The sequence below is a fragment of the Setaria italica genome, chromosome II (assembly GCF_000263155.2).
Source record: "Setaria italica strain Yugu1 chromosome II, Setaria_italica_v2.0, whole genome shotgun sequence".
NCBI classification, from domain to species: domain Eukaryota; kingdom Viridiplantae; phylum Streptophyta; class Magnoliopsida; order Poales; family Poaceae; genus Setaria; species Setaria italica.
The window spans coordinates 21,603,108-21,619,545 of NC_028451.1; the positions used below are offsets into that span (position 1 = coordinate 21,603,108).

Genomic DNA, 16,438 nt, shown 5'->3' on the forward strand with positions numbered 1-16,438 from the left:
TTCATCATCACAGTAAATTGGCCGATTTGCCGATAAGCTCTCTCGATCGGAAACTTAGCCGATCGTAGTTACTGAATTTGACACGTGTTCTTCCTTGCCAATCAACAGGTCAGATTGGCTGGCACGCCGCGCGAACCGCACCAGGGCATTCACCCGAACAGGAGCTAAGCAGATTCTCCCGGGTCGTGTGTCGGTCGCTGGGATTCGGTTGACCGATTTCTAGCGCCAACACATACTAAGTCCCCAGGGGAGAATTGTTTGACTTTGACCTTCTTATCGTACCACCTGGCTACTTTCTTTTTGTTTTCTTCAATGCTTATCAGAGCTCTCAATCGTTGGCCAGCCAAATCATCAAGTTCCCTTTTCATAAGTGACGAGTAGTCATCGGCCGTTAACTGGTCCTGGAGCGAAATACGCCTCGACCCCGCCCTCGATTCCCATGGTAGTACTGCATCGTGACCGTACACCAACTGATAGGGAGATAACTTGGTAGCCCCATGACAAGCCATCCTGTACGCCCATAAGGCTTCAGTCAAACATAGATGCCACTTCTTTGGCTGTTCTTCGATTTTCCTTTTGATTAACTTGATTATCCCTTTGTTGGAGGATTCGGCCTGACCATTGGCTTGGGCGTAATACGGAGAAGAATTCAACAATTTGATCCCCATATCGGTCGTAAATTCCTCGAATTCCCCCGATGTGAACATTGTTCCTTGATCGGTCGTTATAGTCTGAGGAATGCCGAATCGGTAGACGATGTGATCCCTTACGAAGTCGGCCATGATAGCCGATGTCACGGCTCTTAACGGAATTGCCTCTACCCATTTGGTAAAGTAATCAGTAGCCACCAGAATAAATTTGTGCCCTTTGCTTGATGGTGGGTAAATTTGGCCGATAAGGTCTATTCCCCATCCCCTGAACGGCCATGGCTTAATGATAGGATTCATGGCCGATGCGGGTGCACGTTGGACATTTCCGAACTTTTGACAATCCTGACAACCCTTATAATATTTGAAACAGTCTTCGAGGATCGTTGGCCAGTAGTACCCATTATTCCTGATCATCCATTTCATCTTATGGGCTGATTGGTGTGCTCCACATACCCCTTCATGGATTTCTCCCATTAGAGTCTTGGCCTCCTCTGTCCCAAGGCATTTGAGAAGAACTCCGTCGATCGTTCGGTAGAACAGGTCGTCTTCGAGCAGTACGTATTTAGTAGCATGAAAACGTACTCGTCGTTCCACCTTTTTAGACGGATCCTTCAGGTAGTCGGCAATTTCTTTACGCCAGTCATCGGCCGTGAGTTCTAGAACCATAGCGCCTAGAATTGGCCGATATCCAGATGCGTGCTGGGCGAGTTTGTTGGCATCTTCGTTGCGGTCCCTTGGGATGTGCTCGATTACTGCCGATCTAAATTCTTTTAAGAGCTGTAAGCAATCTTCGTGATAAATTCTTAATACGTCGTCTTTGCATTCGGACCTTCCGGTCAGTTGATCCACAATAAGCATGGAGTCTCCGAAGATTTCGATAGAATCGGCCTTGACTTCCCTTAATAGTTGTAGGCCCTTCAATACAGCTCGGTACTCTGCTTGATTGTTAGTAGCGGCGGTTTCTATCGGCAGAGAAAAATCATAGCTTGCCCCCCTGCCTATCATGGCGTCTATCTTCCGACCGATCATATCGATCACTTCTGCCCCCCAGCCGATCACGCACGGGAGGGCGCTGGTCATCTTGGTTGCGCCAATTCCTGCTAATCGGTTCTGGCCTTCCGTCTCTGGAGCGAGACCTGTTGAACGGCCGATTGCCACGATATGGACTGTTGCATTCTGGGCAATTATCGGCCGAAGGTAGCCTAAGGTTGTTTTCCCAACAGTGGATGAAGAACGGGCACCTCCAGTGATCTTCGTGCCGTCGCATTGCTTCTTCCCGGGACCTTGAGCGTTCATGCTGACGTTGGTACTTCTGGAGCAGGAACTGGGAAGTAATGCGTGGCTCTTCTGATTCACCATCGTCATCCTCCATCCGCCGCTTCCCTTTGACGTCTTCAGGCGTAGCTTGATTTCTGGGGTCGACGGCGCCACTCTTTTTAGCCGATTCGGACGTCAGCACTTTTGTTTGTAGTGAATTCTTTCCCGTATCAACCATGTTGGTGGGGAAGGGGTGCTGGTCGATCTTCATTGGCTTGGCTGATTTTGTCGGCACTTCAAATTTAAGTCTGCCCTGCTCGATGGCCGACTGTATCTGCTGCCTGAAGATTTTGCACTCATTAGTATCATGGGATGTGGCGTTGTGCCACTTGCAGTACTTCATCTTTTTTAGTTGTTCGGCAGAAGGTATTGTATGATATGGCGAGAGTTTAATCTGTCCTTCCTGGAGGAGAAGGTCGAAGATCTTATCGGCCTTAGTTGTGTCAAAGCCGAACACTTCCGGTTCCTTTTTGCCGAAAGGGCATGATATCGGCTTCTTTCCCTTGATCCACTCCGCAAGTCCGACTTCAACGTCTTCTTCGTCCTCTAATTCTTCCAGGAACGCCACTTTCTTCTGGAAATTCCTCCGTGGATCGAAGGCACGTACCTCCTGTCCAGATAATCGGTGGACAATCTGGCTCAAACTCTCGAACTCCTGTGAGGCATATCTTTCTTTGATGTGGGGCAGAAGGCCTTGAAAAGCTATATCGGCCAACTGCGCGTCGTTTAGAGCTAGGGAGTAGCACTTGTTCCTGATTTCCCGAAACCTCTGTATATACGAGGATATCAGCTCGTCACTTCTTTGCCTGAGGCTGGTCAAATCGGACAGCTTCATCTCATGCACCCCGGCGTAGAAGTATTTGTGGAACTGTCTTTCTAAATCGGCCCATGTGATAATCGAGTTTGGCGGCAATGTCGTGAACCATTGAAAGGCCGAACCAGACAAGGATGATGAGAACAACCGTACCCGTAGGGCATCCTGCGTGGCTGCCTCTCCGCATTGGATGATGAATCTGTTCACGTGCTCTACGGTCGAAGTGTCATCCATCCCCGAAAATTTAGTGAAGTCAGGAACTTTATACCGATGGGGGAACGGCAATAGGTCATATGTAGACGGGTATGGTGTTCTGTAGGTATAAGTTTGTACTTTCGGCTTCAAGCCGAATTGTTCTTGCATCACCTCCGCAATACGTGCCGACCAATCTGGCTGTTGCTGGTGAACCGTTGGCTGAGGTATTGGCACGTGCTGGTAAACCGGAGGCGGAACAAACGGAGGCTGATTGAAAGCAGGTGGTATCTGATTGAAAGCCGGCTGTGTAGTAAAGGTTGGCTGTTTGAATGAGCCACTCGTTTCATCATATAGCATGAGCTCTGCTATCTTGTTGACCTCCGGAGCGACAGGCTGGTATGGCGGTACGGTCGGCCGAATGGCCGCCTGGAAAGATGCCTGGAATGGAGGGTTTCCTTGACTGGCCGATTGATTCTGACCGGCCGTGGCTGAAGGTGTCCCCCAGGGTGATGGGCTAACTGGAGGGAATGGTGCAGAGGACAGTTGGATGGAGTTATACCCCATAGGAGCTGATGATGAAGAAGCACCTGAACCCCCGATAGAAAATTGGATCGGCTGTGAAACCGAATTTGAATAATTCTGGTTTGGTGGAATCGGCTGAAAATATGCCGGTCCCCTGTATCCTTGAGGTATCCCACCAGTGAAGGAGTTGACAACGGCGTTGTGCACCATATTTGAAAGTACTGGGGACTGATCAACGAAGGCGTGATAAATAGACTGTTGAATCATATCGGACATTTTGTCCGAATCCTTAGAAATTGTGATCTGGCGGGGAGCAGGGAACGGATTTTTCTTGATAGTCTCCCCGCTTCTGGAGCGACTGAAAGACTTTAGGCAAGCTTTCCGGAACTGCGCCGTATACTTATCCAATTCTTCCTTCTGGTCGTCCTTCAGATCTGCTTCCGTCACCTCAATGACGTTATCTTCGGAGACTTCAGCAGCTTTCGACATGATGGCGGTTGTATTTGTCCCACCGGGCGTGCCAAAAGTGTGTTGGCGCTAGAAATCGGTCAACCGAATTCCAGCGTCCGACACACGACCCGGGAGAATCTGCTTAACTCCTGTTCGGGTGATTGCCCTGGTGCGGTTCGCGCGGCGTGCCAGCCAATCTGACCTGTTGATTGGCAAGGAAGAATACGTGTCAGGTCCAGAAATCACGATCGGCTAAGTTTCCGATCTCGAGAAAGCTTATCAGCGAATCGGCCGATTTGCCGTAATAAAGGAATCGGCTATAAAACAGCCGATCACTGTAGCCTTGTAGATAGAAAACCACTAGAGTAATCGATACAAAGCTATGATAACAACACTAGGAATAGATCTAATCGGCAATAGATGAATTTAATAGCAGAATGTGAAGAGAGCCGAAACTACCGATTCCTAGCTGGATAACTGGTGATAAAACTAGAAAGACAGGTAAAACCTATGATTCTAGCAAATATCGATAACTAGTGAATAAATCTAAACGAAACAACAGCGATACGCCCGAAGTTAAAGCTTAGATATTACTCGATTACTCGATAAGCGGAACTTACAGAATCGGCCGGAGATCAAGCTGATGCAGTCCTGCCAACCCGCACGAACTCGTGAAAGAGAGAAAAGTATTGGCGAAGTCGCCTGCTTGAAAGTAAGTACGAGGAAAAAGTAGCTTGTTGTATTGATTTTTTGTTGATGATTACAGATTTACAAAGGTAGCTATTTATAGCCCCGTACAGATGACTTCTTAACCGACTAGAATTCTATCCCTAATTCAAACAGAAAACTAATATTTACAAGCACGATTCGTGCTAAGTTGGTTACTCCACGCTTCGTGGGCTGATCTCCCCCTTATCCTTTTACGCCTTTCCAAGCCCATACAGGCCCAATTAAACCAACCTCCAAATCGGCCGATTCCTTATCGGCAAAAGGCAACCGATTGGGACCCCGGCACGTTCAATCCGAAGCGAGACAGAAGTCATCAGCCGATCTCGCACTGTAGCACCATTCGACCGATTCCCAACTGTGCTTCTCCGATTCCCTCTCTTCTTGGCGCCGATTTTACTAGTGATGAAATCTGGCGTCAACAATAATCTATATAAGTATTTCGAACTTGGTTGTAAATTAATCTGTGTACCCTATATTTGTAAACTGAAATGACATGTTGTATCATATGTGCTCCCCATCATGTGAGACTTGATGCGTATTGTTTCAATCAATGGAATCGATAGTTAAATCAGGACGCTACCTAATAGACTATCTAGTTATATTGATTGAAGTGCGATTGACTTGTACTTCGTTAATATGATAAGGGTCAGTGAGCTTGAGCCGGTTTAATTGAGGCAGTTCTGAGACATCGCTCTACTAAGGATGGCAGGCACTGTGCCAGTGACATCATTTAGGTCTTCTTAGTGATGATCTGTTGTTAGGCATTTTTTTTGACATTCCAATGATTTTACCTTTTCCATTTCCAAAGATTTAGGTCTTCTTAGTGATGATCTGTTGTTAGATTGATTACTACTTTATCATATATGCACCATAAGAGGTCTTGTTTAGAGTTTTATTTTGAATATGTTATGATTTTTCTAATAATATAGCAAACATTCAATATATGGTTGATTGATGTGAGTCATGGTAATGGTTTATGTGGAAGGATGCATGTAAACAAGTATCATAGTTAATTATGATGAAATTTCGATATATCAAGATGTCTTATAGCTATATAAACATCTTGTATGTCATCACTTTTTATATCACGTGCATGCGCACGTGGGGAATGCAGTTTTCAAAACAACAAAATTTGTTGCATCCAAACACCTCATGTTTTCTATAATCAAAATATTAGGTAAATAATAACAATAATGTAAAACTTAAAAAAATACTTTGCATCCAAACAAGTTGTCTACCAGAATGGCTTCGGTGTTTCAGTATTATTCGAAACAACCCTTCGTAGCATCATATCTCGACAGCGGCAGCATATTTTTTATTAATTTCCATAGGAGCTAACGCTGAATTATTGCTGAATATTTTTAGCGTAAAATAAAATTACAATTATCTTGAATTCCTTTCTTTGTCGACTGGTCGGTGTGATTAGCCTTAGGGGCTAAAGAATGATACAGTTTGTACAAATTTACAAGAGCAAGTGGGCAACAAGCTAGGTGTTGTTTCCCAGAAAGAATGTCGTTTCCTATATATACTATGAACCTTGAAGGGATGCGCAGTTCCCATGTAACTTTACAGAGGAATATACTCTTTAGTTTCTCATGCCATGCCTTTTCAGGGACAGGAACTTCCTGCGGTTGCACGTCTTTACAAGATGATCATATCATGGTCTCGAATTTGTCGAGTTTCTTCACTCTTTGCATAGACCTAATCAGTAACGCTAAAAATATGCCTGCACGTTTTTAGTTTGGTTCAGACCAATCAGGCACAGAGGGATGCTTATTTGTTTAGAGAACCAGCTGCTACAGATAGCTTAAATTGAGATTGGTTCTATCACATGGTATGTTTACAGAGCAAGTTTTACCAGCCTATGTACTACTACTATATGGTTAGAAGAAATAAAGGAGCAAAAAGATGTAGAAGGTGAGCTAATAATGATTTTGAGTAGAGAACTTATTTTACGACACAGGAAAGGAAACCTACCTGCACCAATGAAAGAACCGTTTGCAATTATTTGGTTCCCTTGACCGTTCAATGTGACCCCAACGTTCAAGAGAGTACCACCCAAGGCTGTATACATCGTCGCCATCTGAAGCACAGTAGCTTTCCGAGCAGCTCGTTCAGACTGCAAATGCCATTCAGTTCAGAATCAGGCCAAAAAAAAGAAGAAATAAAACTAGTTTTAAGTGCTGTCAGATTCTGGCCAAAGAACATTGAGAAGATGCAAGAACCGATACAAATCATTAGCATACCTCCAGTACTCTGACCCTGAGTTTCAGATCACCTGACTCGAGTTGTCCTACAAAATCTTCAATTCTCTGTATTCTGTAGGGCATTGATATGGTAGAATCACGAGCCTGTCATATATAGAGATGACCATAAGTGGTAACGTTTAGTGTGCTGTACAATGTACCATATAGATGACAGAATGTAAAAACTAACAAACGTGCACCAGCAGATCTGTATGCTTACATCGTTTGCTTGCTTTCTTATCTCCTGGACTAATTCAGGTCCACCTTGTTGTCTCTGCTTCAAGTCTAACAGTTCCTGAAGGTCAAATGTTCAATCAGAATTAGGCAAATATTCGAAAGACAGGGGTTCTGCTTCTATGAACAGAAGGGAACGAAAAACTATATTAGCTGAAATGACAAAAGAAGTGAAAAGCACACCAAGAATACTAAAAGGGATGGTTAACATCTGAATACATTTTTTAAGCCGTACGGACCCCTTTTAGAAAGATATAAGACATCAAGACAAAAGACAACACATGAATGGAATAGTAGGTGTGAGAAAACATGTCCCGGAAAACTGAGGGTTATAACAGGACACTGACCTGTGCATATGGCGCTGCAACTTTGACAAAGGAAAAATCTGGGTCTAATATGTATCCAATGCCTGTCAAATAACATAGTTTGTTAGCTGATAATTTCAGTCATAATTGATGACAGAGAACAAATGAATAACTGGAAGATAAAATTGTGTAGAAATTAGATGGCTAGACACAGATATGTGATTTCCAAGAATTTATATTAAAATGTTTTGACGATAGCTTGTATGATATATTCAGATAGAGGTAGTAAACAACTAAAGATAAACCAGCCAGAACATGATACTGTTTTCTCCCGGCAAGAACATGCTACTGTTTTCTAAGCTATTACATAGGATTTACTAGAATAACTAATGTCTTCCTTCACATGTTGATCAACAATTCTGTGATCATGAGACAAAATCTGGTTTGCAGCTTAGTTTTTCATCAATGAACTAGTATTTAGTTTTTTTTCTATATATGCTAGAAGTTCAGTTGTATTTACTACTGATTTAAAACAAACAATTAGCAAAGCCAGAAAGTCTACGCTGAATGTTTATGTCAAGAGGATTATTTCTACCAAAACATAATGCCACTGCATTCACAATAAGTGATAACTAGCAGAGCAATGCATGAAAGAATATTATCATAATCTCAGGGGTGCCGAGATGGAGAACCTTCAAGAGTAGAGAATGCCCTTATAACAAATGTAAATGTGGATGGAAACCGGAAAGGCTGATCTTGTGCTATCGCAAATAAGTCCTAGAAAAATAAAATGAAGAAACAAAACAGTTACATATTAGCTATTTAAATTTAAGTTAATTATAGAACAAGTGTATCTAAGGACGTGCAACCTCTCCAATTGCAGCCAGAGTCTGTTGCTGATCTGGTGTCTGACTCAACAGATTGTCCAAGAAAAATTGTATGGACCTCCTAACCTACATAACCAAAAGTACAAAAATATTTATATATCATTTGAAACTTCAGTGACCTTCCTAACAATTAAAATACGAACCGGTGAGAGATCTCCTGTTGGCTGGAGAGCTTCCAGATCAATTAGAGCTTTCATAACCTGCAAGAAAGAGATCATGAAGACAGAGAATGCATTGTGTTGAGTGTTGAAAATCTAAATTTCCAGAAAATTATCCAAGGTAAAGTGCTAAGTTAAAAATTAATACTACTAACATGACATTCTCATGAAAAGATTAAGATACCTTGTTTGCATCCTTCTCATACACAGAATAAAACAGGGAGAGTAATCTCTCCCGAGTGAATGATTTTATTTCACCCATCATTCCAAAGTCATAATATATTAGAGAACCATCCTTGTCTACAGCAAGGTTTCCAGGATGAGGATCAGCATGGAAGAATCCAGTCTTCAATATCTGTTTTGAACCCAGTAAGAACAATGTTAGGGCGAAACCATTGCATGTCACATTCGAACATCAAGTTACAAAACATCAACTAACTTGGCATCGAGATTAAATGCAAGGGGAAATATATAAATGTATTCTTGACAAAAGTATGTTATATTGAGATGTTAAACCAAAAATTTTAAACAGTGTGATGGGCACGTGATAAAACATTAAAGGCATGGAGGTCCAAGCAAAATACAAATGACCTAGCAAGAAACAAATGAATGTTCCAAAACCAATAAACTAAAATGGTTTTTTTTGCAAAAAGAAAAGAATAACTAAGAGGAAATTTTAAACTCTATTGAAGACAATTAACATCACAGACTCTAGAACCATTGGATAATAATTCTCCAATTTAAACAAGTCCAACACTGAAAAAATATTCTGACCGGCCACACAGTAACAAATTGAAAAAGGTACGAGGGCATCTAGCACCGGCTCCGTATTAAATTACCATCATAATTCTAAGAGTGTTTTGCAGGTGAAGCCTAAACCACAAACAACAAAATTGAGTTAGAATCAATATAATGAAAGCAAAATATCAACCTGAATTAGGTAAGATTCTATTGCACGCGATGCAATCAGTGAGCGACTATAGCCCTGGCTGTCAAGCACATCCAAATTGTTAATTTTAATACCTGTATAGAAAATAAAAATAAAGTTCAAGGTAAGGGTTGTTGTAACAGACTAATAGCATATACTCCCAAGCTACAACTGAAAAGATAAACATGCTTTAACAGTCCATGTCAGACCGTCATCATATTATTAAAATGAAAAGGTGCCTAGAATAAACAAAGTTACCAGCAAAACTTGGGCTTATAGGCAATTTCTTTTATAAAAAAACACAGATATTGATATAATATGATTGACATGCATGAAATTGCCAATAGAGGTTGCAGCTCATTCATCTGAACTCATTGTATACAAGTTAACTGGCATAACTATACAATAAGTTGTTAAAAATGGTTGAAGTTAGTCTCAACCTTTTCTGTATCACAAAATAATGGAGATTTAATACCTTGAAAAATTGAATTAAAAGTGTATATTGTGTTTCATCCTTTGCGATATTCTTTTGTTCCTAATTAATTTAGTTACACATTTGAGGAAAAATCATATTTATCATTTACGTGTCCAAATCAAGATAATTTACATCATAAATGGTCATCCAAACATCCGTTCATCCAATATTACTTATGCTAATTTCTATTTCAAGAAATAGTAAGCTCTTACCAGGAACATACTCCAGTGTTAACACCTTTTCAGTTGTGTAGTCCCACATGATAAGCTAAAAAAAGTAGTATAATGACACATCATGTAAGACTTTGAAATTATGGTTAAGAAAATGCAAGGTTTCACTTCAGTGCTCCACCATGACTAGAGTTTAAACATGTTTAGAGCAGATGGGGATAAAAAATATTGATTAGAACTAGTCTTCACTAAACCTTTTATACGGATAAGGATAACTCTGATCTTAACTAAGTACATAGTGCTCCACCATGACTAAACTGGATTACAATATTTTGCAAGAAAATAGATAGCCCTCAATGCTTGGACCCACCACTAATCATCACAGACTAGTGGCTTGCCATCTCAGTTCCAGCACTAATACAACATTTTGTAACCTTCATTGTTTGGTAGACAAAACTATAGCCATAGCATTGCCCCCATCATGGAAAATTCAATGAGATGCTGTATCTGGTCATTCTGGTCTGTTTTTCTGGGAATAATCTCACTTTGGTTGATTATGATAACTACAATTACGAGTTGTTAGTATAATAGTGGTAGGGCACTGAATCAAAACCTTAAAATGAATTGCATTATGAGGTCCAGGAAACTTACTGGCACGCGAACCCACTTTATATTTCTGAAATCCCGTCGAAACCTGTCCGCATTCTTTCCTTCATTGATGTAATCAATTTCTTCATACAAAATTCTGAAATTGCGGACATCAGGAGAATGAAGTTTTTATGTAAAACCAATTTCCAAAGAAACATAAGCCTCTAATTAGACATGTTGCAATCTATTCTCCATTTTGCTGACATACATGTTTTACCATATAAGTCAACAACTATCAAGAGTCATATTCATATATAACACATATAATATATCCAAGATTACTATCTATGTACTTACTTGGAACATTCCTCATAAATACCGATCCAGTCCCTTGAAGGGCCTCCAAACGTTTCACTTCTTTGAAAATACTCAGCTACTAGCTTTAAGTTCCCTGCAAGAATCCAAAGGGAAAAGATTTACCATGATTAGCTCATTGGTATTATCTAGACATTAATTAAGTATTTCATATATATGGTGTTTAAATCCTTTTCTAAGAAACCATGAGCATGAACATTAATATTATTATTACAATTTTGCAAACTGGTGTGCAAAGAAAAAAAAGGAAAAAGTAAAACGTTAAATCCAACTTCTGTTTTGGATAAAAGACAAAACTCCAATCAAATAGGCTGGAATTAAAAGAATAGCATGCATTAAACATTTACTTGTCTGTTTCTCTAAAGCAATAGTTCTCTTTTCAAGGACATCATTAATTGGTATATATCTTACTTAGGTCAATGTCAAAAAGTTTTTTGAGCCCTGGACGCTGAACTTTCACTGCAACTCTTTCACCGTTATGGAGCACCGCACGATGTACCTGAATATAAGACACAGAGCAATGTGGAAGTAGAAATCAGAAAATGCAGCACAAATATCATCTAGGGCATTGAATTTAATAAACTGTCCCAAGTAAGCACCATTAAGGCCAATAATGTAATATTATCAGTTTTGTTTTGCCACAGAACAGAAATGCATCAAGTGAAAACTGTTACCAATGATAAACAAAGGAATAGACAGATACAGATGTGAAGAGGGGCTAAATGACACATTTCCTTCTAAGTGCTGCAAGAGGGGCTAAATCACGATGAAGCTAGTTTCCGCAGGATTTAAACAAATCAGGGAAAGGGAATAGAAAAAGGATTGCATAATATGTTTATGCTATGCTGAGTATGCAACGGTACTGGTTAGAAAAATGCAGATGATGATAAAGTTTAGGATTAAACACCTGACCAAGACTTGCTGCTGCTATTGGACGCTCTTGAAATTCTTTATACACAACATCAATGGAACAGCCCATTTCCTTTTCTATGAAAGCTTTTGCTTTCTCGGGAGAGAATGCAGGTACTCTATCCTGCATAAAAGCAGAGAAAAGGTATACATCATGAGACTATACATGGTTCGTATAAACTCCTTTGGTTGTTAGTCAGTCCAATACAAAAGTTGTGTCCATCATTGATGATGGATCATTTCGAATTAATGTTCAGTTTATCAGATAGTTTCAACAAAACCATCACTAGGAAGACGGAAAAGAAGGGACAAGTAAATCATGTCAGCATAAGGAAAAGAACATACCAATTAATCGTGAAAGAAACATATGCCGATATAGGCAAGCAAAGTACCTGCAGTTTTGCAAGCTCATCGACAAATTCTTGTGGGAATAAATCAGATCGTGTGGAGGATAACTGTCCAAGCTTAATAAATGTTGGGCCAAGCTGTAATACTTGTTCTCTTAACCATGAAGCAGTTTTCCGTCTTCGATCTTTCTGCAAGATGTAAGCCACACTTTAGACCATATGTACAGCAGACAACAAATCCTTTCTTTTTGCAGCCCCAAGTGATGCGACTCATCATGCTTTCACACCACTACAAACAGATAGAACAATCATTGGAAACTGGAGGTGACTGGTCAACACAGAATATTTTCCTTTTCTGACTTCTTTGAAATAACAATGCTACTGACTCAGATTTTTTTTCTCTTGAAGGAACATGACTCAATTGTTTATCAATATCATAAAAATATACCTGCTTTTCTTCAGAGAACCCACCAGGATAGGCCCATTTTGCATTGTCAAATAGCACACGAACTCGAAAAGAAAGCACAAAAGACCATATATCTATGCTCCTCTGCACAGAGTTGTAATTATCTTTCGCCCAGCTGAATCCCTCATCAGAAGGCAAAACCTTCAGTTCCTCTTGAAAGGGATCATCGTTGAACCTTGTGTGCTTCTGTGTCTTGACAAGAGAGGACATCTTGCTGCCTTTCACCAGACTAGTACCATTTACAGCCATCTTCGGAGTACCATTAATGACCACTTTGGTTGAGCCATTGATAATGGACTTTGCAGAACCGTTAATGGGAGCCTTGGTTGAACCATTGACAGTTCCATTTGGAGAACCATTGACCGTCCCTGATCTTACAAGGCCACCACCATTAGTCCTCCTCAACTCAGTTGTTGGGACCATCTTTGTTGCCCGGCCATTAGTACCATACTTCCCAGATTCCGCCCGGAATTTTGGGGCCCTCTTAACCAAGAATTTCTCATTCTTTGGTGCCCCATACCTTGGGAGCTTCACACTAGAGATTGATGCTGAGAAACTAAGATCAGGCACCATCATCGCTATGGGTACTACCAATCTGAAGCCCCTGTCAACAGAACCACCACCCATTAGCATAAGCACAGCATAACAAAATAAATGCCACCTATCAAGAAACTATTACCCAAAAAATGCCCGTCTAGCAATTCTGACAGAAAACGAGTGTCCTCAATTACACTAACAAAATTGCCCCTTCTCAAAAGTACATCGATACAAAATTTATCAAGCAAAGAAACAAAAATCACAAGAGCAATCCACACGCAGCAATCAATCTTGTTGGTTCCTCCTATCCTTACCACCAAGAAACAAAACCCCCCACTGAAGCATCCAATCAAGAACCCGAAACTATCACAGAATTATCCATTAGCGGAACCAATTCCATGTACGGCGCCGATCCACACGAGCAGATTTTGAAAGGTATGGTAAACTAAAAGGCTAATAGTAATAATACCGAACAAGAAAAGAAATGAGTGGATGCGGAGGACTGAGAGTCGTGCAAGAAGGGGTTACCTCAGGTGGGCTCCCAGTTTCTTTGGTCCGTCGGGGGAGGAGTGGAGACTGGAGAGGAGATGGGGGCTGGGGGCCGCCAAGGAGGACTGATGAGGGGAGAAGCCGAGAAGGAAGGGAACAGGTGGAGTACGCGCTCCTCAACTGCTGGGAAGGAGACACTAGAGAGGAAGTGGAGCGGAAAACGAGAGGAGGCACGAGGAGAATTTTATACGGTTATACAATATACATAGTGGGGGCTCTTTAAGATCAACCCCTTTACTTTTCAATTATTATACCAACGCAGCCCAGGTGATATTCCTTGATTCCTACTGAGGGTGGAAAAAAACCTACTCTACTTCCTGATCAAGGGGTGTTTGGAGGGGTGCTAAACTTTAGCCCTCCTATTTTATCTAGATTTTAGCCCCTCCTTGTCAAACAGGAGGGCTAAAAGAGGTAGGCTAAACTTTAGCCCCCATAATCCATTAGCCCCTTCAAGGAGTGCTAAAATGGACTAAAAGTGGTCCCCCAAGACACTTTTCCACCCCCTGCCCCCTTTCTTCTCTCCTCTCCATGCGACACCCTTCTCCCCCACGACACCCCCGCCGCCTCCATGCCTTCGCCGCCTCCGGCCGGCTCTTGCGGCCTCCGCCGACCCCACTGCCTCCGGCCGGCCCCCACCGCCTCGGGGCGGCCTCCGCCAATCTCGCCGCCTCCAGCCGGCCCCCGCCGCCTCGGGGCAGCCTCCGCCGGTCCCACCACTTCCAGCCGACCCCAGGCCTCCGCTGGCTCCACCGCCTCCGGCCAGCTCCTGCTGCTGCATCCGTCGAGCCCCGCCGCCCAAGCCGCCTCCGCCTGGATCCGCTTCCGCTCTGGCTGCCCCACGCCCTTCTCTCTCCTCTGTTGCAGCGTAGTGGTAGCAGGGCGCGAGACCCGTCTGCGCCTCGACGCGCTCGGAGCGCGAGAACCAGCGAGCACCAGGAATTTCGGCACCAGGAGCACCAACGGCAGATCTCGCGAACGGCGTAGAGGAGTTGAGAAGGAAGAGGAGGGGTAAAGGAGAGAGAGAAAGTAGGGGTAAATGAGTCTTTTATCAACACATGTGCTAAATTTTAGCCTCCTTCCCAAACACCCCAAAGGGCTAAAGTTTAGCACTGCATTTGAGTGGGCTAAACTTTAGCCCTTTCCTCCCAAACAGGATCCAAGACTGGTCAAGAGTGTACTATCTTTTAGGTCCCGTTTGGATACCCTGCTAAAGTTTATCACCTGTTACATCGGATGTTTGATACTAATTAGGAGTATTAAACATAGGCTAATTACAAAACTAATTGCACAGATGGAGTCTAATTCGTGAGACAAATCTATTAAACCTAATTAGTCCATGATTTGACAATGTGGTGCTACAGTATCCATGATTTGACAATGTGATGCTACAGTAACCATTTGCTAATGATGGATTAATTAGGCTTAATAGATTCATCTCGCGAATTAGCACAGGGGTTCTGCAATTAGTTTTATAATTAGCTCATGTTTAGTCCTCCTAATTAGCATCCGAACATCCGATGTGACACCGCTAAAGTTTAGCACCTAGTATCCCAACATCCAAAAAAAATCAAAAGTGTACTGAGCACAAATATTGTATTGTTATGTCTACTGTAGCCATGTTTTTCCTTTTTTATCGAAGTCAGTAGGTCCCCTACCTATTTTTTTATAATATTTTTTTTATTCCAGACCTGTTTAATTTGTTCCAGTCGAATTTGAGCCTGCTGATGCTACAAAGGTGCTCTACACTAGACTAGAGGCCATTCCGCATCTGTATTTTTTCTTGTCCTGCCTCCTTTAATTTTAACTAGATATATAAAAAGTTATCTCTGTATCAAACACTTGAAACTTTCCACCACTTTATTTATTTATAAATACTTGCTGAAACATAGTTTTACCCCTTAATATTCTAGAAAGTGGCTCATCTTGATAATCATGTCAAAGTTGTCAAGTGTTTAGATACGATATAGGAGCGCGCGTATATATGAGTATACTAAATGCAACATACAAGTCCGATTGTTCCTAAAAAATAATAAGATGCTCACTAGACAAAAAAAATAAAAAGTTAATAAAAGGTTCATGCAACAGGTGGACACGGAGACGCGCGTCGCAAGAGTAGAAGAGCAACGGGAGGCCAAGTGGAGAACGAGACCAGAGAAAGAAAATTCAGGTAACCATTGACTACCGGAGGCGGTGGACGCGAGCAGGGACAAGCGGTCACCCACTGGCCGCCGGCACGACGGCGAGAGAAGGTGGAGGCGTGGGGCTACGGAACTGCCATCGTGCGCAAGACGACGCGCGGGATGCCGGGATGGCAGCGTGTGGCTGCCGCCTGCCGGCGGGCTGCGGAGGCGGCACAGAGGGCGGAACCTCGAGGTGCTCCGGTGTCTTCCAGTCCAATTCGGGAGGCCGGCGTGGGGTCGGCGGGGTAGGATTTTTCGTGGGAGCGTTGTCGCTGATCGCTACGTACTATGTGCTGCTTCCATGTCTGTCAAGTGATTGGCTGTGGTGGAGATCGGTGATACGTTTCCACGACTGGAGGAGGAGGCCCTGCTTGTCACGGGCTCACTAAAAAGCATCGCTGGTACTA

At 42.4% G+C, this 16,438-nt stretch overlaps 1 protein-coding gene across 2 annotated transcripts; it reads right to left on the bottom strand.

Moving 5' to 3' along the window:
- Positions 1–5,967: 5,967 nt before the first annotated feature.
- On the bottom strand, positions 5,968–14,014 carry LOC101772211 (protein ACTIVITY OF BC1 COMPLEX KINASE 7, chloroplastic). 2 transcript variants are annotated; one of them, XM_004956331.3, is made up of 18 exons: positions 13,831–14,014; positions 12,748–13,369; positions 12,345–12,488; positions 11,951–12,076; positions 11,455–11,542; positions 11,026–11,119; positions 10,732–10,825; positions 10,123–10,177; positions 9,439–9,530; positions 8,692–8,862; positions 8,493–8,549; positions 8,332–8,415; positions 8,155–8,239; positions 7,505–7,566; positions 7,144–7,218; positions 6,924–7,028; positions 6,655–6,796; positions 5,968–6,403 (listed from the first exon to the last, which is right to left on the bottom strand). In XM_004956331.3, exons 2-18 carry the CDS (start codon positions 13,339–13,341, stop codon positions 6,330–6,332), a joined length of 2,142 nt encoding a protein of 713 aa, XP_004956388.2. In that variant the 5' UTR covers positions 13,342–13,369; positions 13,831–14,014; the 3' UTR covers positions 5,968–6,329. The 2 variants fall into 2 exon arrangements, with proteins under 2 accessions (XP_004956388.2, XP_012699522.1); XM_012844068.3 differs by lacking the exon at positions 13,831–14,014 and adding an exon at positions 13,617–13,774.
- Positions 14,015–16,438: the final 2,424 nt, after the last annotated feature.

What these genes read in the sequence shown, in the direction of transcription:
- LOC101772211 (XM_004956331.3), bottom strand. Translation starts at nt 13,341, where the DNA reads ATGATGGTGCCTGATCTTAGTTTCTCAGCATCAATCTCTAGTGTGAAG. An exon ending in GGTTCTCTGAAGAAAAGCAG is followed by an intron (nt 12,489 to 12,747) that starts GTATATTTTTAT and finishes TACATCTTGCAG; the next exon opens with AAAGATCGAAGACGGAAAAC. An exon ending in TAAGAAAGCAAGCAAACGAT is followed by an intron (nt 7,029 to 7,143) that starts GTAAGCATACAG and finishes TATATATGACAG; the next exon opens with GCTCGTGATTCTACCATATC.